The sequence below is a fragment of the Oenanthe melanoleuca genome, chromosome 2, assembly GCF_029582105.1.
Source record: "Oenanthe melanoleuca isolate GR-GAL-2019-014 chromosome 2, OMel1.0, whole genome shotgun sequence".
Taxonomy (NCBI): domain Eukaryota; kingdom Metazoa; phylum Chordata; class Aves; order Passeriformes; family Muscicapidae; genus Oenanthe; species Oenanthe melanoleuca.
In genome coordinates, this window is record NC_079335.1 from 42,878,643 (window position 1) to 42,904,142 (window position 25,500).

The 25,500-nt window shown below is 41.9% G+C and overlaps 1 protein-coding gene across 3 annotated transcripts in view; it reads left to right on the forward strand.

Annotated features, from left to right (window-relative positions):
* Positions 1-10,927, forward strand: part of GAREM1 (GRB2 associated regulator of MAPK1 subtype 1) — a 99,746-nt gene extending 88,819 nt beyond the window's left edge. For all 3 annotated transcript variants that reach the window (XM_056483979.1, XM_056483978.1, XM_056483980.1), the window contains 2 exons: positions 1,992-2,158; positions 5,461-10,927. In XM_056483979.1, coding sequence (XP_056339954.1) covers positions 1,992-2,158; positions 5,461-6,373 — 1,080 coding nt within the window. In that variant the 3' untranslated portion in view covers positions 6,374-10,927. The remainder of the gene's footprint in view (positions 1-1,991; positions 2,159-5,460) is intronic.
* The last annotated feature ends 14,573 nt before the right edge of the window (positions 10,928-25,500 follow it).

The window sequence follows — 25,500 nt, forward strand, 5'->3', positions numbered from 1 at the left end:
GCACCTCCTGCCACTGGAAATGGGTCACCATTGCTAGGTCACAGGAGGGAGGGTTAGAGATGAGAGCTCAGTGTCAAACAGGAGTTTCAGGTTGTGCAGTGTAAATGTTTTATCTGTATCTGATAGCCATGTGGCACCAAGTGCTTCCAGGGCAAAGAATATTTCCAGCTAAGAGCAGCAGCCATCCAGGTCACTGTCCTGCCATACCATGGCTGTTCCACTCATCTCCTGTATTCATTTCACTGCCATTCTCTTGGACCTAGTGAGAGTGGCTTTCCTGAAGCTTCATCTCATCAGTTTAATCTGCAAGATCTATCTTTTTTATTCCTCTGCTGAGTTTTCTGGGGGTTCTGTGTGGCAGCTGTAATTGTGGTTTTGTGACAGGGACCAGTTGGGACTGCAAGCAGGTATTATTTATGGCTTTGTTCTGATCTGCAGTCTGGGTCAAGAGTTTGGTATAGTTTGTTATGCCAGCACCTTTGAATTCCTCAGTCTTCCCAGGAAAGAAAAGCTTTAAGCCTTTGACCATCTGCTATGCTTCAAGAGCTCCCCTGAATGGTCTCTCTAACCCCATGGATATATATTCAATGGCATTCAGTGTTAGCTTTGCTTGTTCTGACTTGGGGGGAAGAAAAGTCTTCAGGCATCCTTGGGGCACAATATTAAAATGTTGAAGAGTTTTATGCCTGAATTCACTAACAAACATGAATAAAATTGATTCATTTTTTTTCCTTTCCTTGAAAGAGCAAATAAGAACCCTTAGAACAAGATTTATTTCAGTGTTTTATGCTGTCGGGCATTTCCTGTAATTTTGACTTGTTTTGAATTAAGGAAAAAAATGTACTACAATGTCCTAGTCCCCAGTTTTCCATTTCACAAAAGTACTAAATATGTTGTTGCATTTTGAAAGCACCAAAGTGGATTGCAAAAGGTTCCACATTTATTTTGTTTTTAAATAAATTAAATCACTTTAATTGTGTGTTGCAGAATTACTAAGATAACTTTTAGCTCTGCAGTGTTGTAAAATTTAAAAATAAATTTCAACTTTCAAACACAAAAATAATTTCCTTTTTCTGATGCATCTAAGGCTGTTTCAGACAAGGAGAACATAGAGGTCTCCTCCTGCCCAGGGGCAGGTGGTGAATCATTAAAAATCCTGCCTGGCAGCTGAATTCTCAGCAGCCTTCTCACCTCTAGCCCTACTAAATAAAGTTGCTCTCCCAAATATGTCCTGATGTGATTAAGTCCTTAATTCCATCATATTTTCCATGGGGATGGATCCTGACATTTTGCTCCTGCCCAGGCACACCACACTAAACTTCAGGTGAGCAGTGTGTTTTCAGCTGTGAGGTTGTCTGGCTGAAAAGAGCTGACCTGTCAGCTGGGTGTACACCTTTCCACTTGTTCATTTTGGACAGCCTTGTCCTGCACTGCTTTGGCAGCTACAGAAGGACTGAAGCTCCAAGTTTGAATCCAGCAGCTGGTAAATATGAGATAATTATCTTTGAGTTGGATGATTGACTATCACTGGTGAAGTAAGTCAGGAAACATCAAAGTATATTGAGATCTTTTCATTACATAAGCTTGCTTTATTACATCTAAATAAACAACACTAATGAAATTTAGGCATAATGAATTGCTCCTTACAGAATGTATAATATCAGGAATGGCCTGTCTGATTTTCTGCATTACTGGAAGGTGCTTTTACGTTGTTTCCTTGCTGCTACTTTTTAAATGAGTGGATATAAAACTGCTGAAATGTGCCCTAGAAAAGATTGCTGGTAGTTCTACCAGTGGCCAAGCGTTCTTTTGGGCTTCTTTGACATCTACATAGTGTTGCAAATGTACGTACTCTTTCATTTCTCTCTTCTCCTCCCTTTTTAATGATTTCCTTCCAAAGAATAAGGCAGAACCAGATGTGCTTCATCTGGTTGAGGCTGCTGTTGCCCAGCTTTTGGTGCTGCTTGCTCACACGCTGTTCCTTTGTGCAGGTGAAAGAGGAGTGCAGGCTGCTGAACGCCCCGCCGGTGCCGCCGCGGAGCTCCAAGCCGCCCTCCACCAGCCCGTCCATCCCTCCTCGCACGGTGAAACCTGCTCGGCAGCAGACCCGCTCTCCCAGCCCCACTCTGTCCTACTACTCCTCAGGACTGCACAGCATGTATGTGTCTGAGCTGGGCACTGGCTCAGAAAGTTGAATTTACCGCTGCTCTTTTTGAAGGCGCTTTTTCTAAGGCACGGCGCGGTGTCAGACCTGCTGACTTTTAGTGAAATGGGCTGGCCTGTCAAGTTATTTTTAAAGATTCAAAAGGAATAAAAGCTCCAGCAGAAACAATGTTTTACTAGATAGGACAGAGCAGTTTATATTGAACACCTGCACACATTGCTAGAGGTAATATCACTCTTGGGTGACATAGGCTGTCTAGTTAAAAGATCATGTATAGTTCCCCATTCTTTAAAGGCTTGAATCTTCAGACCACCTCAAAGCTAGTTTTTGGGTGGGATTTCAGTGCTGCATGCAGTGCAGCCAGCACTGATAATCAGGGACACAAAAAGAGTGTGGTAATCCAGAAATGTGTTGTGCTAACTGTATGGGAACCCACGGGGTGGATGTGATGGAGGACAGAAAGACCAGCAGACACCACTGAGTGTGAAGTGAGGTGTAGCAGAAGGGGGCTAGACAGCTTCCACATCAAACACACTTCAGCACAGACCCAACCCACAAACTGGAAAATCCACTCAGGCCAGTTGAAAGTTGACAGTAAATTCTGAATTATGTAGCTGCATAGTTTTTCCTTTGGCATCAGAAAGTACATGCACCTTCTGAAGCATCACCTCCTTTTTGCCTTGGATGTTTTCTTGCCTTTTTTTTTGGTACTCCTTCAATGTCACAGTGGTACCTGTGTGAATATTACAAATTCATCTGAAACATCACTGAACTCATTTCAGCCTGGATGCAGTTGGTATAATAACTTATGCTGGAATTGCCTTACCAAGCCATGCTGCACGTTTGCAGCTTAGTGTTGTGGATCTGGCAATGATCACTCTAGATCAAGGCTGCTTGCTTATTTTATGAAAGCCTGTTGGGTAGCTCTGTCAAGGTCTACTCCACAGGAGGCTGAGCACAAGACCTCCCAGCTTCAGGGGCCCACCAAATGCTGCTTTCTCTCTTTGTAGTCAAGAATGCATCTGCCTTCCAAAAAACTAGGAAAACAGAAGTGAAGTTTCTCAGGATTGCAAAAGGCTGTAGTGAGATGGGGGTCAGTCTTTTCTCCCAGCTAACAAGCACTAGAATGTGAAGAAAAGGCCCCAAGTTGCACCAGGGGAGGTTTAGGAAAAATTTCTTCATGGAAAGGGCTGTCAAGCATTAGAACAGGCTGCTCAGGGAAGTGTTGGAGTCACTATGCCTGGAAGTGTTCAAAAAAGTCTAGATGTGTCACTTGGGGACATGGTTTATTGTGGACTTGGCAGTGCTGGGTTAATGGTTGGATTGATGATCTTAGAGGCCTTTTCCAACCTAAACAATTCTGTGATTCTTTGATTTGCTTTGGCTTTCACAGTTTTTGCATGAAATTCATCTTCAGCTAGGTGCAGACCAGATGTCTCCATTTTGGTAGAGCTGACCTGCTGTTGTAGAATTGTGTGGAGTAACCAGATTGCTTTGCCATTTATATCAATGATCTTGTTTTCTGGATTGTGAAGGGTATTTTAAATGTTTTAATATTTTAAATAGAAAAAAAGTCAGTATGGTTTGTCCTTATCTGCCTCTAAAAATGCCTGATACCTGACTTCAGCTATATTTGGGGCTTGTCTTGTGTCCTTTTGCATTGAGTCCCAGGCAATTCATTTTAGTGAAGCACAAATAAGGAAGGAAGCACTTTGGAAAATGTTAAAATGTTACCAGTTTTCAGAAATTCTATTAATCTTTGAACTCAATAAATGTTCCAGTTCTAGTATCCAATTAGGGAACAGAAACTGAATCAATCAATTTAATTGCTCTGCATGGTGGGTTGTTTACAACACCTCACTGACTGTTTTCTCAGCTTGGTGGCTTTGTTTGTGAAAAATAATTTGCACTGTGTGCAATATTCCATTTGGCCTTTAAGTAGCCAGAAGTGACTGGTTGATAGTGTATCCCTGTTGAGGGAGCAAAACTTCATGTCTCATATTGAAAACATCCAGCTGCTTTACCTGTCAGACTCATTTTAGTGACATAAAAAGACAAAAAGTTTGGAAGGCTCAGAATTGAGATGGTTAGAAACAGGGAAACTGCATCTGTTAGGACAGATATTTTCCAGTGATGTAGATTAGGGCTGTTTTTACACATCTGCACTTTGTATTTGATCTTGGCAAGTCCAGATTGGCTTCCTCTCTGATCCACTGTAAGCACACAGGGAAGTAATTTTGTGTCAATACATTGGTTTTTTGAAAGCTGCTCCGTTCTTAAGCAGTTTTCACTGAACTGTCATAGGGTGACTATTGAGTTTCTTTCTTAAGTAGTTAATTTTCAGGAGAGAGAGGCAAGTAATTACAATTTTTTTTCAACTGTTGGCTTCTGTCTGTTGTGTTGAGTAAGGATTTTCTAAGTCTGCTGATTGTTTTTGCAGTGTTCTGGTTTAGTTGGCCAAAATTCCAAAGATGAGCACAACCTTTCAGATTTTCTTTTAGAAAGTGGCATAAAATCAGCAAACATTTGCTTTTGATAACAGGCTGTGTGCTTTTGTTGTCATCTCCATCTCTTGGGAACACCTGGATGTAAACCATCAGTTCCCTTGGGCAGGCTGAGCTTAGTTCACCACCTGGAAGTGGATCCAGGGTAACTTTCTTTAGGTGCCTTTGAAGAGCAAGTGTTCAACATCAAAGTGTTTTAAAGATCCAGGCACACTAACAAGTTACTCTGGATAAAGCTTAAAGCACGTCCAGCAGGTCTGCTTACCCTTCCAGCTGAAACTCTTCCTTTGGCAGTGAGCATTAACTCACTCCATGTCTCTGTGCTCTGCACTGGTGCACATGGCCTAGTGCAGTGGTGACCTGCCCTCAATATGAGCTTTTGCATACCATGACAGATCTGTGGTATATATGCATATACAAAAGTACATCTTTCTAGTGTATGTGAGACTGTTTCTTATCTGTGGTGGAATCCCTCAGGAATTCAGCAGTGAAAAACTGAGTATTTGTGAGATGACACAGAACTGAATTGAGATATCTATTTTTTATGAGCTTGAAAAAACAAGACATGAGGCCTTTGGTATTATCAGCATCTTGTCAGGCTTGTAGAAGTGGTGAAGGAACTGTCAATGCTTTAATTCAAACGTGTTAATTCAAATGTGAAAAGTTCTTTAGGAGGAAAGAAGATTCTTTCCTTGTGAGGTTCACCCTCTGACTCTGTAAGATGATTTATGAGTTTATTGAAATGCCAATTTTTTTCTTTCTGACAACATCCTTTCTGCTTTGTTCCTTAAGTAATGTCACAGAGAGCGACAGCAGCAGCCCAGCAGAGAGCACACCTGTTTCCTGCTACCCATGTAACATGATGAAAACTGAATCCAAAGAGCCTGAGAGCACAATGCCTTTGGGAAGCCCCTCAGCTGAAGCTCTGCCTTCGAGGTTATCTTGGCCAAACCACTTTTCAGGAACTGCTGAAGGCCTGAATAGGAGTGATTTCCTGCTAGACCCAAGCAGGAGCTACAGTTACCCCAGACAGAAAACTCCAGGTACGCCAAAGAGAAACTGTCCAGCGCCTTTGACTTTTGACTTTGATGGATGTGAGCTCCCAGCTGGGTACTCCCCCCTGACCCCAGCAGAGTTCACAAACACCATCTCCAGCTGCCCAAAGTCAGCAAGTTACTCTCTAGACTGCACTGATGAGAAAACTCTGGGAGTCAGCAACACAAAGCAGAGCCATTCGTGTCCTGCCTTACCTCCTCGGGCGCCGAAGTCGACTGAAGATAAGACAGTGACAGACATGTGTCCCTTGCCTCTGAAAATAGATGGTGCTGAGGAGGAATCAAAAGCTGGCTCTCCAGTCATCTTGGAAGATCAGTATCTCGCTAAAAAGGGCATGCAGGATGCATTCTCTGTGTCTTACCCCTTCTCATCTCCCCTCCACCTCCAGTTAGCACCCAGGTCTTGTGGGGATGGCTCTCCCTGGCAGCCACCCACAGACCTTTCTGGACTCTCCATAGAGGAAGTGTCTAAATCCTTGAGGTTTATTGGTCTGTCAGAAGATGTCATATCATTTTTTGTCACAGAGAAGATTGATGGCAATTTACTGGTTCAGCTTACAGAAGAAATCCTATCAGAAGACTTCAAGCTAAGCAAATTGCAGGTTAAGAAAATATTACAGTTCATTAATGGCTGGCGGCCCAAGATGTGATGCTGTCCAGTTTTTAGTGAAACTGTACTCAATACATTTGAGCTAATACATCACTTCCTGGTTTTTTGCACTAAAAATTCTTTTTGTAAATAGTAGTAGAAAAATTCTTACTATGCAGATAAACATTTTTCAGTGGTGAATGGACTTTTTTTTTCTATGTCAATAATAAAGGTAGAGAATCTGCAGAGGTGTGCCTTTGTGCATCCTTGAACATTCAACAGCTGCTAAAAACTGGACACTAAGGGAACTTTGACTCCATAGTCTGTTAAGACTTAGTCGTATTTATTACTGGACAATTTGATGCTGAAAGACACACACCAATCCAGTTTACAATTTTGTGTTAACTGCAAAAAAAAAGGTATTTCTTATGGGATTATTTCTGTTCACATAATATTTGGCAACATGCTGTGATTCACAGAAAGCATTGGTTTTGACACTACATCTGAAAGTGTTAAGAATTGCTGTGAAGTGCCACTAATACACTATTCTTGCAGCATTATTTTTAACAGTATCTTCCTGACTATCTGCAACATGGATTTATTTTCCATGTTGCTTTGAGCAAAAAGAGTTAAATGTTTTTAAACCAAGAGTCATGCTTAGCTCGTTGCCCAGAGGGGAGGGAGAAGGGGGATTTTCTACTGAGCCACTCTGCCCTGGCCAATTAAAAGTTTATGACCTGTAGATTTCAAAAGTTGCTTTTGTAGTCGGATGACTGGAGTAAATAGCATGACTTCTGGTTGTGCAGCTTTCTCATGGGAAAAGCAGTTCAGTGCACAGGCTCTTTTCTCAGCAATCCTGCCTGCTGCAGCAGCCTGCCTGCACAGCCCTTCCAGGAGTCAAGCTGTGGTGGAAGGTAACAACTCCTTGTGCTTCTTCTGCTCTGCTGCTTGTCTGAAAACGTGCTTGGTCTGCTCTCCTGATCCTGTCTGACCTGTGTGGGAAGGTGATAGTGCTCCTGTGTCATGCCTTTGAAATAAAGTGCTGGCAAGGTGGGAGGGATCGGAAACGGAGCATGGCATGCTGCTGGGAATGGGCTGAGGGAGGTTTAGGGCCATGCCACAGGAAATGCTTGTGATCTTTTCTGTTCACCTGTCTTGTTTGCAGTGGGCTAGGAAGATGTGGGTGTCAAAGTGGAAGGGGCTGTAGCATCAAAGGATGTGCTAATTCAGTTGCCCAGCTGCAAAAACTCACTGCAGTAGATGTCACATGGAAGTAGCAGTTAAAAATAAAGAGATGGTAAGTGGGCAGTGGTCTGCTCCTGGAGACCTCTCAGATTTAACTGCTCAAAAGGCTATGAATAGGACTAACTTTTGATAGTCCTTTATGGATTTCTTGTAGTTGACAAAGCTTTCTGAAATGTGTCGAAATTACCCCAGGATCCCCTTGCCTTTGTATACTGGATTGGAGGATTTATGGAGGTCCTCAGGAAACACTCTGTGTTATCCCTTCCTCCTCAGGAGGTGTGCATGCCCAGGATCCTCAGGTGATCAGAGCTAGGAATGCTAGAGCAACTTCACCTTCACTTACTGCTGAGCAGAGCCCTGGCCAGGAGAGCACCATCACCTGCCTTGCTTACCTTTTTGATTAAAAAATATCTCTATTGCAGGGCATGTAGTTGAAAGCCTCAAGAGAATATACAGAGCAGAGACAAAAACACTAGATTTGCCTGTTTTCTCAACCATATTGACTCTTAAAAAGAATTTATTAGCAAATAGAGCTTTGTGTTGTTGGGACACATTTCATGTCATGTCACATGTCAAAGCCAAGATGCATTATTTGTCCTGCAGTAATGCAGACCACCAGTTTCCAACCAGAAAGCAAAGCCCAGATGTTACAGGTACTATAGAACTAACAAATATCCCAATAGAAAAACCCCCAAGGGTTCACAATCCTTTTTTTTTCATAATGTATTGACTTTGAGCAACAGATCAATAACTTGCTCCAAATGCTTTTTAATTAGCATTCTAAAATATTTTAGCTTCAAATAAGATTAGATCAAATTCAGATACTGTTCAGATGTGTATGCTTGTTGATAGACCACATGCAAATTGAAACCAACTGCCTTTTAAACCTCACTGTGTCAAATGAGTGTTCAAATATGAAAGGGCCAAATCTTTAATGCCAGGTACTTGATATTGTTTTGCTCAGCTTGTTAATTCTAGGTAAAAAAAATCCAAAATAACAAAGCACAAAAAAAAAAAAAACAAAAAAAAAAACAAAAAACAAACCAAAAAGGAGGAAAATATTGCAGTCCTGGTAATATTAACATTAATTATTGCTAAAACCCCCCCAGAATATTAACATCCCTGTGAAAGTAGTTTTCTTTGACTGTGGATTCACACCTATTCTATTATCTCTGCTTACCTCCTTGGTTATTTTTGCAAAGAGACTGGTGGAATTTGCATTCATGACCATGCTGCATTTATATCCCATGTGCATAAGCCAGAATAGAGCTGGCCCACAGAAAGGCCTAGAAATGTGCATGGTTGCAGTAGCTGAGCCTGTGTGCCAAAGTACAGCTAAAACCCCTAACTGCAAACCTATTGCTGGCCTTCCATTTGTCTCATTCTGACTTGGCACTGCTTGCTTACTTTTATGCATAATGTATCAGCATCTAACTTTTTCTTTTGCCCTTAGCCACTCATCACCTTCACTTTCCAAGCCATTTTTGGGGATTTAGGTGTTCCTAACATTTGTGTTCTGTGAGTTATATGGCTCTGCTGTTGATCTACATGCTGTGGTACATAAGCTGGACTGAAGTGTCTGCTCTGGTGAGATCAGGGGAGTGATGAGCAAGCTGGGCATGTGGAGTTCTGTGGCTCAGCCTTTGGATCCTAGGTTATGGAAATGGGTACCTTTCAATAGGTGGCCAGGCTATGGCAACTCCCAAGCACAGCATGGAGGTCAGCAGTGAGGAAAAACCATCTTGTTTTGGACAGTAGTGGAGTCCAGCCATGTTGATGGGTGTTGTGTTGGTTGTCTTTGGAGCCTGAGAGCTGTAACCATTGAGCACTGTGCCAGAGTGGGCCCAAAATCACTTACATTTTCAAGGCAGTTCACTAAAATAGGCCACTCCTAACTTTGGATTTCTTTCCACAGATTAAATAAATGTAAGGTGCTTGATTATCGGTGTCTGAGCTGTGTGTTATGCTTGGGGTTTTTGTTTGGGAGTTTTGGTAGCAAAAAAGACGTCATGTCATTCTGCATGGAGCTGTCTGTCCTGCACCAGGAAACACATCCTTTCTATGCAACTCTCATGTGCTGGCACGAGGACTGATGCTGCCTTCAGCAGTGAAAGCTGGGTTCTGGCATGGAGGCTTTTCTGGAGGTGGACACCAAACTGGGCAGGGGAGGGATGGAGAGGAAACTTGAGGGGAAATGCTAGTTTCTTTCAAATGCTCATTGTGCCTAGGATTAAGATCCTTTGTTTTGCTGCCTGCCTGGCTAACCAAAGCTGTGTTGACAGCAACTCAAAGTGCATATTTGCATTCTAATTCTTGCCATGTTGTAAAAATTGCCTAGGGCTAGAAGCTTAGACAGAAAACATTTGGTCCATCCAAAATTAGAAGGGAAATACATTTTGAAGTGTTCTTTTCAGCTAGAAGCAAGGGTTAGAATTTGTTCTGTATTAGTGTGTATTTTCTAACAGAACAGGTTTACTTGCCACTTAAATAAACTTTGTTCCACAACAGCAGCTCCAAGAGAAGCAGCATAAACAGCGAAGCTGCCTGAAAACGCGCCCTGTTTTTAACCTGTCTATAAATAATTGTTTTCTCCTGTGTTTTCACCTTGAATCAACTTCTTGATTGTCCCCCCCACCCCCCAAAACAAATTGTGCTGGCACCAGCTTCTTGAGTGCTTCCCAGTGACACAGGCCAGCCAAGTCCTGCCTGCAGGCCAGGCAGGGGCTACACCATGGTACTTAACACCAGCCCAGCTCTCCTGGCTCCTCTTTCTGATGCTATGAAATTGCAGCATTCCTGTATGCAAGCCTGAAGGTACAGATGAAATCCTAACAAGCAAAAGGGATCTTCCTTTTTTTATTTATAGGGATGGCAGGGCAGTGGGGAAATGCAGGCCCCCTGTTGAGACCTAGCAATAAATGACTCTTTGTTTTGTTATGTCTTAAACTCCTAGTAGTCCAGGAGTTGTTCAGACTTCACAGTTTTTGTGTGTAATAACCAAATTTTCAGTGTGAAAATCTGCAGAGTGATTCTCTTGACTTGGACAATCTTCTGAATTGTATTAAAATGTTTGTTCTTAGCTCTTTAGATTCACTTTGGGTATGTCAAAAAAGTAACACTTGGGGGGGAAAAAAAAAAAAAAGAAAAAAAAAGAAAAAGCCCTGAAACTTTGGCTTAGTACATTTCCGTTATAAAACGAAGCATGGGTTTTGTGGAATTCTGTGCTGTTTTGGGCTTTTGTGTAAAAGGCTGAAGGCAGATTGTTATTTAAACCAGGTGCAAATAAATATCCCTGTAATGTATATGAACAAATTTAAACCGTGTATTGTAAGTATATAAACTGTATATTAAAGACACTATTTTCATGATACTTCAAATGTGTGCAGAATTTGTTGTACTAAATTGGTCGGGTTGCATGTATTACATAAAAGCGTTGGTTTTTATTTAGTAATTTCACTGACTTATCCTCTTGCTCATCTCAGTATAATTTAGAAATAAGCACTTCTCAAACAGTGAATTTAGCAAAGTAGGGTTGGGATAATTGAGAGGAGTAATCAGGCTTTTGCATGTAACCTCTCAAGACATGTTACTTTTCCCTGTCTTCTAATTTCACTTGTTCCCCTTCAGCAAGAGTATCGAGCTGTGCTTCCCCAAAGAATTTGTTGCCAGACAGCTTGCCTGTCTCAAGGAGACATTCACCTGAAACATTATTTTCCCAAACCCTATTATCTTTGTTTTGGAGGAAAGCATCCAATTACAATTTGGATATGCTTTTAAGTGCAAGACAAAATACACAAAATGCACAAATATTCCTGCAGAATTTGCAGAAAGTTTCTGAGGCATTTATTGGTTGGGGGGGGGAAATCAGAGACAAAACAACGTTGTGCTGGAGGTTGCAGGTTGCCTGTTCTCACTTCCTTCAATACTGGCAATGGGGGAAATGTCAGCTCCACAACCATCAAGGTGTTATGTAGATAAGTTGCTGCTGTGCCAGATTCCTTTGGGCTGAAGCTTTGTTCACTGATACCAGGCCAAGAGAGAGTTTACTGCAGCACAACAGAAGTTGTGGAAGGGTTTATGGAAGGAATCATTGCTGTATGCTTGTGAGACATAAAGCAGGGCAGAATCTGTAGTTACCATTGGATTTGAGACAGATGGGGTTTGCTTGCCTCCAACCCTCACATCTGGGAGAGGAAAGAACTGTGTCTGGAGGCAGGATGTGCATCACAGAGCACAGGGGAGGGACAGAGAGAAGCAGAATTGCTTTCACAAGTTATAGAAAATCTCCTTCACCCTTCTAAGAAGGGAAAGAAAAATATTTAATTTTTTGAATGCTCTAGTCAACTGGCTCCAGCCTGAGCAAAGAGATCTACAGGTCATAGGATAGCATTCACTGCATGCAGGAGAAGTGAAAGGCTGTAGCCCAGATCAAAATATGTTCATGTCCCTTTCAGAAAAGTGCTGTTCTAAACTAGGCAGGTATATTATTCATATATATGCATATATTATGTATAGAAGTCATCAAGCCTGACATAAATCTCCTGATCAGTCACCATGGCTACCTATAAACATGAATAAAGAATAGAGGCAGGGTTGAGACCTGAAAACAGCTCTCTTCTCTTCAGAAAGTGCAAACTTAATGCTCTCAGACATGCTCCTCCTGTTGGTGTGACACAGCTAGAGCTCTGCTGGGTCTCTCAGGTGTGTGCATCCCCTGTCCTCCCTCCCCCTGGGGCTGCTGTGGGACCAGGGTGCAGACAGAGCCTGTCGTGCTGACCCGTGCTGCCTGTGATTAATCCCTGACGTCCTTGGCAGCAGAGGGCTGCACTAGCTCAGGTCATCACTAGCTTGGGGCACCCCACACCACGCTCTGCTGCCCAGGTACAAACACATTTTATGTCACCAGATGCACACATCACATGTAGACGCTTTCTCCTGTGCACTGAGTGACTCAAAGCTGCAAACCTGGGTGAAGCTCCCATGTTCTCCCCTTTTCTGTGCTGTGAGCACATGATGGGATTTGCCATTGCAGAATGAAATGAAATCAGTCCTGCTTGGGCAGTTGCTCTTGGTGATGTTGCTTAGGCTCTCTTAGTGCTGCTGGACCATTTCCCTAGCAGCCTCACTTCCAGGGCAGCGTTATTTTTAGGGATTCCTTTGGCACCCCTTGCTGACTGCTACCTCTGCCTGTATAGACAATTGTTGGAACAGCACAAAAACTCACTATTAACTGTATTCTGCATATAGAATTCTCCTGCCTGTGATTGTCACACTCAATGAAGATCAATTTTTCTGAAAGCTGGAAGTATTTATATTTTTATTCAGCTGCCTGGGTCTGGCATTTCTCCTTTCCCCTCAGGATAAATCATTTTATATTCATTCTTACTTGGCATAATGAAGAGCTGACATGAAGAGTGGCTTTGAAAAGTAGATGTCTTCTCACCATTCTCTCCATAAGATTGCAAAGGTGGAAAGCTCAAGATGGGTAACCAGGCCACCACAGTGGGACAACAGAAATATGACTCAAATATTTATTTATTGCTCAATGAGACCTCAAAATGCCCTTGACTCCTGGGTGGGACAAAAGGAATCTCTTGCCAAACATGCTTGGAATAAATGAAAACCACTCCTTGCAGGGAGTCTGGGTAGGAGGAAAAAGAATAAAAGGGAAAAAAATAGGGATAAGGAGAAAACATTTCTAAGGTGGCAAGCCTAAGGAGCTGGCAGTGAAGTGGAGGGACGTGTCCCCTGGCTGTGTGTGGCAGTGGCTGCTGTAGTTCTGGTGTGTGCCACACAGTGTCAGACTGGCACACAGCCACAGGGGATGAACCTGCTGCAGGGGCTGCCCTGGGTGATGGATGGGGTCAGGGACCTCATTAGGACTCACTGCCAACCCCACAAAAGCTCTGCCATGAGAAGGAGCTGTTTGGATTGTGCTGGTGCTGTTCCATTGTACAGTAATAATTACTGTTAATGAGCATGGGGGTCAGCAAGGCAGGTCTCCAGGGCTGGGTTCCCAGTGGATTAGTGCAAACAGCAGGAAACTCCAGTAGGTCAGCAGTGTAAGACCTGGCAGAATGTCTGGCACAGCCCTGAAGAACTACATATATCTTGGCTAATCTTATTTATTTAACTGCAGCTCTGCAAGTGGGAGGAACATACGACAGCTAGAAACTAACCAAAGTGCTAGTCCTGGATAGTACCTGTGCTCCTGAGGAATGAAGCCTTGGCATCCTGGTAACTGCCTCTTCCTGAAAAACATGGGTGTTTTTATCCCTCAAAAAAGATTGGAAAATTGCACTGGATTAGCATTTCATTAAATGATTGAATCATTTGGGTTGGAAGGGACCTTTAAAGATCATCTCATCCAGCCCCCTGACTTCCACCAGATGAAGTTGCTCCAAGCCCCATCCAACCTGGCCTTGTGCATTTAAAAGAACCCACAACTTCTCTGAACAACTTGTTCCAGTGTCCCATCATAAGAAATTTCTTCCTTATGTCCAAACTTAATTACCCTATTTCAGTTTAAAACCACTGCCTTTTGTCCTCTTGCCATAGACCCTGATAAAAACCCTCCCTCCATCTTTCCTGTGAGTCACCTTTATATGTTAAAATGCAGCACTAAGATCACCCTGGAGCCTTCTCCAAGCTAAGCAACCAAAACTCTTGTCCTGTCTTAATAGGAGACTTTGATTTTCATGGTCTGAAATTTCAAATCAGTGAAACTTCAGTAGAGATGGACACAGTGCTCTCTCTGCATTTTTGTAGGTCTGCAGTTACCATTGCCTTACTCTTGATTGCTGAAACATTTTCCTCTTCTGACTCCTTTAATAAAACACAGTGATATTTAAAGTTTTATCTTACCTGTCAAGTAAGGCTTCCAATAACCCTGCTTCCTGATTAAAAAAAAAAAAATAAAAATCCGAGGGCACATATTGTTTCTTATTCTGATTCTTCTCTGCTACAGTTGCTTTACTGAAAAATGAAGTGTCATTTCACAGATTTCATTTTTATTTTGTACAATTCAATCTGAGCTCCTTGTACAATGCCAAAAACTAGGACTTGGAAACTGAGCCTCCAGAAGGAACATGGCAGGCCAAGGATAAAAGCATACACATTTAAAAAGGAATAAAAAGTACAAATCCAGTACAAATCACCTACAAACCCAACACAACATATCTTTTCATTTTGTCCCCTCCTTTGCTGCCTTTTGGTCTTTAGAGCCTGACTGGGTGCCCCTTGCCACAGATGATGGTGTGGTAGCAGGGGTGGGTGGCTGCCCAAATCTGGTCCCATGTGGACCCCTGCTGCCATGTGCAGGCAAACCTCATCCTCTTCCTAACCTGCTCCTGCTGTCTGCACCCCTCTTCCTCTGAGATCTTTAATCTCTGAGTTAACTGAAGTGAGTTTGGCTTCCACCATGCCTGCAAATCCTGAAGGAATCAAGTACACATATATATGTGATATCCACATATAAAAGCAGGTAAGTAATGCTTACAAAATACCTCACTGCTGTTAGAAAACAGAGAAAGGCAAAGCACAAGTAAAACTAATTACATTTAGGCACCAGGTTCTTAATCTTAAACTTGAAATTTTAGGTCTGGTCATGAACCTGCCCAAAGCTGTGAATTTCCATATACAAGATGCAGCTTTGAAATCTTTTTTCAAAGTCTTGGGTTTGACCTGTGGAAAACCAGAGATGAGTTTCTAAAGTTTCTAAAGCAGAGAGGAGACATCTCTCTGTGCACTGTACCTTTCATCCCTGAGCACAAAGGACTGTCAAGAAAAGAACAGATGTAAGCCAAGCAGCAGCACCCCAGCCTGAGGTTGCAGCCTGGCATCACCTCCCTTGCAGCAGCTCCAAACAAAGGGCATGGCAAAGGAATGGCAACAGGAAACACCAGAATGTTTTTTGTGACTGCTTTCCCACCTCTAATGATTTACATCTCAGGGGCTTTCAGGGACAGTAGTGGCATTTTATGTTTGAAAGCCACTGTCTTCACTAATGAGTTTTGAAGTCTCATGCTAAAATGCAAATATTTACCTGTGGCTTATGTTGGATTTTATTCAGAAGCTAAGCAAAAATCTAGGTTATAGGAACAGATGCAATCAAAGTGCCACCACTAAAACAGGGTCAGTGTGTTGTGCTTGTAAACAGTATGTGACTCTGCCTCTGGTAATTTTGTCCTTGGATGCTTTTCTAAGGTGTTACAACTTTCTGTTGGTACTCTCAGAGCTTGACACTCATGCAATAACGTGTGGAGCACTTGGAATAATGAGGTGCTTGTTTCTGGTTGGTTAAAAAACCCTCCCAATTGACAAGGGATGCAATTTGCACCAACTCATTCATGGGGATCTAAAGGAAAGCTGTCAAATACCAAGGAGCAAAGAAAATGTTGCCTTGGACCCCAAATATCAGCATTTCTCAAGTTCTGTATGAAACCAACCTGACTGCATGGTTTTCTGCATTTATTTCCAAGACAAAAATTGCCTTGACATGAAATTGGATTTTTAGAAGCCAGAAGGGATTCCAGCCAAGAAACTAAGGTAATGTTCATCAGCAAAAATTTGACCCAAGGCATTATTGAGCCTCTTAGGCCTGTGTTATAAATCAGAAATATTCTTCCCAGAGAGCTGTTCTCCAAAACAGCAACTGCTTATTGCTCTCTCTTTTGCCATAAGCCAAGATCATAAATGTATTTTTAATTGATGTAATGTAAGTCTAGGAGTTTTTTGGAGAAAGAAAAGAATTCTAATTTCTTCAGTTAAGCTGAAATACTTGTGAGATTGTTTTAAACAGGTGTCTTCTAGAAAGATTTGCTATTTCTTCATTTTTAGTACTTACCACAGGCTATTTCAGATGGGAGCTCTCAGAGCATCAATAAAAAGTTAAATGCAGGCTTCAAGTGAGCTCAGGTTTTTGCTGAAGCTTTGTTATATATTACTGAGTGCAAATGTGTGTGTGCACCTGTGTGTCTGTCTGTATACACATGTAACTAACCAAAAATTCACAAATAAAAGACCCATCTGCTGCTTACTATACAGCTTAAGTGATTCTGCAATACTGAAAATGAGTTTTTCTGGCATGTGAGAACAAGAAAGTGAATTTGCCTGACAGATAGGAAGCAAAGTCTGCTCATGAAGACAGACTGACAGTTCAAGAGCAGGGAAGTGGGAAAAGGGTAATCCAGGATCCCTTTTAAGTTTGCTTAATAATAAGGTTCTCCTCTCTTCTGAGAAAATCAAAGATTACATTCAAACAGGTAAAGAGCTTTTTAATTTAATTGTTTTAACTGAGTTTCTTTATGCAATTTTCCATTTGATTTAATTCTATTTAGTATGATAAATGCTGCTTAATCTGAAATTCTTTTCCTTTTCGTTTTCATGTATGAAAACCAGAGATGAAAGATTAGCTTCTAGTGACCTGCATCAAAATATAATTTGGCTGGAAATGAAATGAATTTGGATTTAGCTGTATCTCTTGGATAGTTGTGCTGCAACAACAAATCTTCATAAAATTAAGCTGCCTCTGCTCAAGGAGTGGAAGAAGTTGTTCAGGCTGTGAGAAGCTCCTGTGGTTTCTGCCCTGCCTCTGTGTGTCTGACTGGGAGTCAGTGCCATCAGATCCTCAAAATGTAAAGGAATTTAGGATTTTTAAGTAAGATTACTGCAGCAGCTTTTCATGGTTTAATTATTTTATATTAGAGGCTGCTGAATGATGCGTTCAGTGAGCTGATTGCTTTTCAGAGAGCATTAAAAGATTTACTTGCTCCCCGTTTCAAACATTTGGAAGTTTTTGCAGTGGGATTGAAGGGAGCCATGGAGCAAATCATGTCTCTCCTTGGGTGCTGGCAGCTTGCTTCCTTGGTAGCTTGGACTGTGTGGAAGGAATTGTGGAAAAAATGCAATTATTTTGGATTTAATCTTTGTTGTAACTTGGTCTGTGTTTTGTCTCTCAACTGTATAAAAGGCAAGATGCACTGGTTGTTGGGCTTCCTTACCCAGAAAGTATTAGTGGTGAGAATTAATACAGCATTTCCCCTGCTCTGCTGGTGGCACTGGTGCCTGCTCTGGTCCTGTGGCTGCAGGGGGGAGCTGCTGTCCCTCAGTGGAGAGCAGGCATCTCCAGGCACGTGTCTCTGCAGGTCCTGGTGTCCTTACCTGCCTGGCTGCAGCTCAGGTTGAAGCAGGCACTGGAACAAAAATATGGGCACCTTGTGAGCCACTGCATCCTCCTTTCCTCGGTGTACCATTGTGCAGCTGCCAGAGTCACCATCCATCCTCCTCCTCCTCATTTGCTCTCAAGACATAAGGTATTTGGATATTTCCCTGTGTCTCCAAAGCAAATGGTCTGCTTACACTATTACAGATATCAGGTGGAAGGTATTTACAGAAAAATCAATTTATTTTGGCCAGTGCGCAGGAGGCATAAATGCTCATAAAACTCCCCATGGGCTGGCATGGCAGCAGGAGAGGCTGCTTGACAGGAACTTGCTGTCCCATGGCACAGACTGGCATTTACCAAACAGTTGAAAATTTCTTCTCAGCTTCCAGTGCTTAGAAAAATTCAGAGCCAGGAGCTGGCCTGGCCTGTGCTGGCCACTGCTGGCTGCTCCCTGTACCTGCTGGGGATGGCTGCCACCCCACCACTGCAGCTGGCAGCAACCCTTCCCACCTGATGCCATCACCTCTCTGACAGATTTCCTCTCATTACCTGCCCTGGGCCCTCCCCAGTAACAACCTGATGCCCCCTGAGTTGTGTCCCTCCTCTTCCATGAACTCTCTCTGAGGGAGATGATGTTGGAACTTCATTGAATCCTCCAGCAGTGTGAATTTCACTTGCTGAGCCATAGAAAAATGGATAAATCTAACGATTTCTTTGATTTTTTTTTTTTTTTTTTTTTTTTTTTTTTTTTTTTTTTGTATTGTGTAAACAATGGATCAGTATTTATTTAATAGTTAATCTCATGACATTTCTCTGCATCTTCAGGAAAATACCCAGGACAATAATGTTCCCTAATAATATCAAACTGATGAGCAAAGAAATAGCACCCACATTCTAACTGATGATGTGGCAAAGATCAAGAAATTCTGCAAAACTCAAACCAAAGTAAGATATAAATTGCACTAATACTGGCTAATGGATAATGAGATTGCATTTAATGTTGATAATGTGCAATGTAAGTGTTTGCTGTTGCTTAAATAGGGCATCTTTGACCATTTAAGCAAGCCTTTAGCACCAAACATTCATGGCCATGAGTATATTAAAAAAGCCATTTGTGTATGCTACTGCAGGGTAATGAGAAAGTTCTCAACAATGGGGCATGCATTAAAGGAGACATCAATATCTTATTATTAGGTAAGAGCATGTAGAGTTAATAGTGCATTGATAAGTTATTTTATTATCCCCCCTCCTCATCATGCCAGGGTAGTTCTGTTATGCAATATTAGCAAGAAAATAAAAGCCAAGCCAGTGCAAAGACTCATTTTGCCTTACACAAGAATGTTTGTTAGTGTCTTAGGATCAATTTATTTTATCCTTGGGCACATTTTTACAATTATTTCTGTTTTGTCCCACACTTCCCTATTTACTTGACATCTGTTCTATGTTTCTAGCTGGTGCTGGCATGATGCACAATGGAGTCTAATCCTGAGCTGCTCACTCGGGTGAGACACCCACTGATCTCAGGAATGGGCTTCACTTTATGGCTGGAGTTGATGGAACTATTCTACTTCTGTCACTTGTAGTCACAGTAGCTGTTCAGTTGTGATTTCATTCCTAAATGCTTTGTTTTCAAAACCCATCATTAAGTTACATTAGCTGCAAACCCTAACCTGCTCCCCAACAGCTCCTGGCAGAGATGCCACCTTGCTTACATAAATGGAGCTCTTTGTTTCTCTGCAGAGTTTCAATCAAATATTTGATAACTCACTTTAAAAAATAAATTGGCTTAAAACAATAATCCTTGGCAAATCTTTTGAGTATGTAGTTTCTCTCCTCAGGAGGGCAACTTGAAACTTCCTCCACAGGGCCCTGCTGTGGCATTTTAACCATGTCAGTACAAGTGGGCTCTGATGCCCAATCCCCCCTTGTTGCCCAGAACCTGCATTGCCATGCTGGGTACCCAAATGTGGCACAGGTGGAGCCATGAAAGTTCAAAGCAGCTGTCTAATGGCACTCAGTGACGTGCTAATGGATCTGCTGTGCTTTGCAATCCAAAGGAGTGTCTATTAAAGCTTTAATAAAGCCAGCAACTGGCCCTTTCATGAAATGCAAAGCTAGGTGGGACATAGGCAAGCTCCTTTGAAATATGGAATGAGATCTTAAGTTAATTTTTTTTTCATATTTATTCTGGGAGGATTCTGAAGAAAGAACACTAATTAAAGGAAAGTACATTTTGAGCATTTCTATCTCATTTATTGGAACAGTAGAATTTCTGAGGATGTCTTTAGTACCCATCTGTGTTGTACTATTGTCTAGAGGTGTGTTAGGTATGCAATAATACTGTAGTAATACAAACTTTTCCTTAAGAGAACAGATTTAATTCTTTCATACACATATTTTTAACAGTCTTGACCTTAGAAATGCCAGCTTCTGTTTCTTTTCCTTCCAGTTGGAGACTGAAATGAAAATTGCAATCACAATACACACCAATGCTGTTGATATAACCTGACAAGTAATTAAGCAGTTTAGTAGCTAATTAGTGTTGCAGAATTTCCAAATTTGCAAGGATTCAGAAGCATTCTAGAGAGGAAATGCTGGGGAGGAAAAAAAAAAAAAAAAAAGAAAAATAAAAAAGCAAATTAAAATTCTATAACCAGAACTTTTCCACTTTAGGAACTTTAAGGCTTGAGCACATGCTTTTCTAATGCTTTGTCTTCTTCCCATTGCCTGGACCTGTGCTTTTGGAGATCCTGGTGAAGTGTGGCAGGCTCCTGCACATGGAATAATGAAAAATGTTGATTTGATTTGCTCACAATTTTCTCCTGTTAAGCTGAAGCAGACTGGGCATTTATGACATTTATATGGAAGCTGTGTTTTTGAATAAAGAATGAAATAAAAGACACAATAAATATGCAGTACAGATGTTACAAGGTATTTGCAAGGTTCAAATGAATGTTTTAAACTTTGTAAGTTTTGATCTTCATTACTTTAAAACAGGAAGAGCTTTTACAATTCTCAACATATCTGGAATATTGTCAAAGGCATCTTTCTCTTTTCACAGTGAAGGAGCATAGAAAATGCTGAATAAAAAGTACTTACTATGAAGATCAAGTGGTAGCACATAAAATCTGGCTGTAAATGTCATTCAGCTGCCTGGAAAGATGCATTTTTTGACACCAACAGCCCCACACTTCCTTGGATCAGGGTTAGCATCCCCTGACCCATCATCAGGGACTCCTGGTGCCACCACTTTCATCCAGCTATTGAGGTCTGTCTGCTAACAGCTGTGGGATTTTGGGGGCCAAGAACAAAGGAGTGTCTTGTCAATTATATATTTTTACTTCACCAGTAGCTACTGAAATCTCAAATGCTTTCAGCACCTCTTGTGGCAAAAGACAAAGTGGTGGGGAAGGAGAGTTTCCTGCACTCCTGTTTAATAAAGTAAGGGAAACTGTGCACTCACAGGTACTGCACCAGTTATTCAGCACAATTTAATTATTCACATGTATGCTCAATAAAATAGTAGCAAAGAAAGGTCAGGATTTCTCTATTGCTTATTAGGCTGTTCAGTTTTTTCCACTGTTCTGAAGTCAGTGTGCAAAAGGCTGGAAGATGGCAAACTTCCCTGCTTTCCCCTTTAAGAGGTGATCTTTGTGTTGTGAAACATTCCCAAAACCAGTTCCACCATCAGCAGGGGGTTGCCAGGAAGGCAGTTGACAGCAGCTGTAACTGCTGATTAAGAAACTGATGCTCAGCCTTGCATTTCCAAAGATATCAAACTTTCCATCCTCTGAGCTTTAAAACCCCCCTGTGGTGCAAGGAGCTGCACACTGTGCACCCACATGAGCATCAGCCAGCACCCACTGTACCCAACTCCTGCACCCCAGCCCATCAGGGCCTGGGTAAAAAAGCCTCAAAATGGCTTTGATGACACCTAATAAGAAGTAGGAAAGTGTTTTACAATTGAAGAATATTTGTGGAATGGAAAAGTAAAAAAGTAATTTAACCCAGCCTGTCCTAGTCCTCCAGATGGTTGAGGTGCTGTGGGAAGTGAGAAAGCAAATACACAGGTGAGCCTGACCACAGCCAATCTGAGAGCAACCTGGCACACCTGCAAAGTGGTTTGTACAGTATGGATATAAATCAAGGCAAATGGAAGCCAAAATGGCTTGCTTTTAGGAAAACAAGTAGCACAGCTGGATCTAGGCACCCAGGTATTATTATGGAGTAAAGAAAAGCATTTTTATTACTTTCTTAGCACAAAGGGTAGAGTGGCTTGCTCATTGAACCCCCAGGTCAAAAAAAAAGTAAATAAACCTCTATTTCTTCTTTCCCCACATTCCACTTCAAAAATGTCTTAGAGGCTGCTGTGACTGCACTCAAAATGAATGCATCTGTGGCTATCTGTATTTCTCAGAAACTCAGATTTCTTCCAAAGCTCAAGATACACTCCTGGGAGAAAGGTGCTTGCCAGACAGAGCTCTGTAGATCTTCCATGGGCAGGCTGTTGCCAGTGGGGGAGCTTTGATGTTAATCAGATTGATCTGCAGTCGCTCCCACCATGTGGGGACCTGGCCAAGGAAGGCAGAGTGGGGCAGAGTGCTGGGAGGGCCAGCCTGGCTTCCTGGCAATGGGTATTGGGTGTGGGATGGTGACTTCCCTCCCAAGGGAGCAGGACAAAATCCAGTCTTCAGTGTCTGTGTGAAACTCAGATTTGTTTCCTGCTGGTTCCTCCAGTAAATCCTGCAAGGCAAGAACCACTTCTATTTATTGCTCCCAGCTGCAGCTTGTGCAGGGATGAGCCCTCCACAAGGACACAGCAGAGCTGGCACAGCAAGGTACTACGTGTTGTGTAGTTTGTCCATGGGAAGGGTTATGTTTTCAGGTTTTTCCTCAGTGTTCCAGTGGCTAAATCTGTTTGTGTGATGCTTATGCCAGCTCTGCATCCCCCTGGCTGTCAGTATCCCAGACCTCCCCAAGGGAGAGAGCTGCCTAAAGAGGCTTTGCAGCCCTGGGATTCGGGCAGCTGCAGGTCTCACTTCTGAGACACATGGGTATTGCTGTAAGCTGATGGAAATAGTTTAAAAAGGACACATGTAGTGGCAATTGGTCTTGCTGTGAGCTGGCAACTTGTGAAAAGCAGAGCAAATGGGGGGGCTGCTGAGTAGGAGGAATCTGCTTAGGACACAGCCTGTAGACAGACTATCAAGCAGTGGCCCATAGCAGGCATCCACTGTCTCAATTTAAGTTCCTTTCTTCTCCTTAGAGATTTTTCCCCTTAAGAAAATTCATACTATGTTATTCCAGCAGCTTTTCTTTTCCCATTACTCCAAACTGCACCTGTTAAGGCTTAAGCATGGTTATTTTTCTTTTGGTCAAGGCAACCCTTTAATTTTCTTTTTCTCTCCTTAACTCCAGTTTAAACTGACAAATCTTTTCTGGTGATGAAAGCATGACAGTAGCTGCCAGAATGAAACCTGACTCTTCTAAGGAGCAACAGAGACTCCTTCTGCAGTTAATAAACAAATTTTATTAAGCAACTTAATAGCTGCCAACTCAATAAACTAATAGCTTTCTTAGCAAATGAAATGGGAGTTGCAATGATATTTTTATGTAATTTATAAAGTTCTGTTTTGAACAAGCAAATACTAACTCATTTACATGAGTGAAAGCTGCCTCCAAAGCCAAGCATTCACAACAGGATGAGAAGTATGGGTGGGAAAAAAGTGGAGATGAAGAGGGAGATGTACCTCTGGGAAGTTTTAATCTGGCTTTTTGTAGCATAGACTTCATAGATCTGGGTGGAGTTAAAATAAAAAACAAGGACAAGTGCACACACACAGAGCTCTTGCAGAAGAAGGTGCTGGTTCTAGTTACATGTTAGTAACTGTGAATTAGAAAGGCTACCATTAAGAAGTTAATCAAAATATTCCATCAAATTATTTAGAGATAAGATTCAAATCTCATAAAGAGCACATGGATCTTTTTTCCCAGGAGTATTGCACTGGAAGGGTGACCATGTTTATGTATTGTAGGATTAAGCATTGCAGCCTTGGGAAACAATGAGGTTTGGTTTTGTTCTTTTAAGTTCTTGACATTCCAGTTAAACTTCTTTGATGCTCTTTTGTTTTCACAGTAGGTGAAGTCAAAGACATAGATCAAGCATGGAACTTTTCATCCCCAGTAGAAGTGTAGCAGAATTTATGAGCAAAAGAACTCCAATGTAAGCCTGTCTGCAGCCTTTATGATACCAGTTAGAGTGTATGTGGTATAAATAGTAATCAGTCAGAGTTGTTGTGGTCATTGTTTTTTTCCCAATTATTTCTGTTGGTGCTCAGAAAAGGGAGGAGACAAGGATAGCAACCACATGGAATCTGTCTGCTTAAAAAAAAAAAAATCATTATCTTCTTGCATAAAACAAATCCTTAAATCTCAACTTTAGAGTTGCCTTTTGTAATAAACTAGAGTATATGTCATTGAAAGAATTGGGAAAATGACATCACCATATATTTCTTCGTAATTTCATAACACAGAGCAAAAGACAAATATTTTGCCATTTCTGCATCAATACTACAAAAATCTCTAAGCAATAACTCTAGATTTGAAGAAAAGCACTGGCTGTTTGAGAAAAGGCAGTTTAATTGTTGGTTATCTTTTCCTTTTGAGAACTATTTGAGAACATAATTATTTGTACTACCAGCCCTAGCTTGAAAATCCACTCCAAGAAGAGAATTACGATTCTATTTATCAAAGGTAGTTCAGCTGATGGCATCTGTGTCTTAGCAAAAGACCCTGAGCTCTAATAGCAGTGGATAAGGAGACCTGTGGGGAAAATAAAAACGGAAAAAGCTACTTATCTGCTCTGAATTGCACCTAAGGAAAATGACAGGTCATGACTCCTGCCCTGCACCTGGGACAATGCCTGCCTGGCGTGGTGCCACGGGACACCTGACACACTCAGCTGAAGCAGGAGGGCTGGTGTCTAGGATTAGTCCCTCTTTTGCATTCACACAATGCTGTGCCAGCCAGACTGAGACATTATGACTCAGTAATTTGCTTCTCGTGCAAAAGCTAAACTGAGCAGAGCTGATCAGTGTGATGCAAATAGCAGTGAGTTGGTTTGCCTGTATCAGGAATGGGAGGCTTGGAATCCTGTTTAGCACAGGTAGTAGGTGGCATGACTAAAAGATTTTCTGCAGTGCTGAGAATCTTGAAGAAAGACTAAGAAGTAGCTAGAACAATGACCCAGGTTTCTTTTCTTTTTCTTCCTTTATTATTCCACACCTGAGCCACTGGCTTGAATATTGGAGTTAGTTTATTTATAAGCCCATGCTGTGACTTCTGATAGACTCAGCAGTGGGGAATGAGTCATGCACACAGTTCTGGATACAATGTGCACATACTCTGCTGGGTCCAGCTGTACAGCAAATCTGGAGCCCAGAAAAGGAGGAGCAGAGAAGAAAACATTTGCATAGGTCTGGGTCTGCTAGAGATGCTCTTGAATGAGGACCAGGAGCAGGGCAGGCAACCCAAGGAGTCAATGCCCACTGCCCAAACCCTTGTCCTGCATATTGTGGGAACATAATAGTAGGGTTTTCACACTAGTCCTGGTGTGTAGAGAGTGGAATGTGCCCGAGCAGGCATGTGGGCAGACTAAATCTAGTTACAAATCAACCTGAATCACTACAGTGACTCAGTGAGAAAGACAGGAAAGATAAATGGGTTGGTGCAGATTTTACTACCACATTAGCATCTCAGTCATTTTACAGAGAGATCTT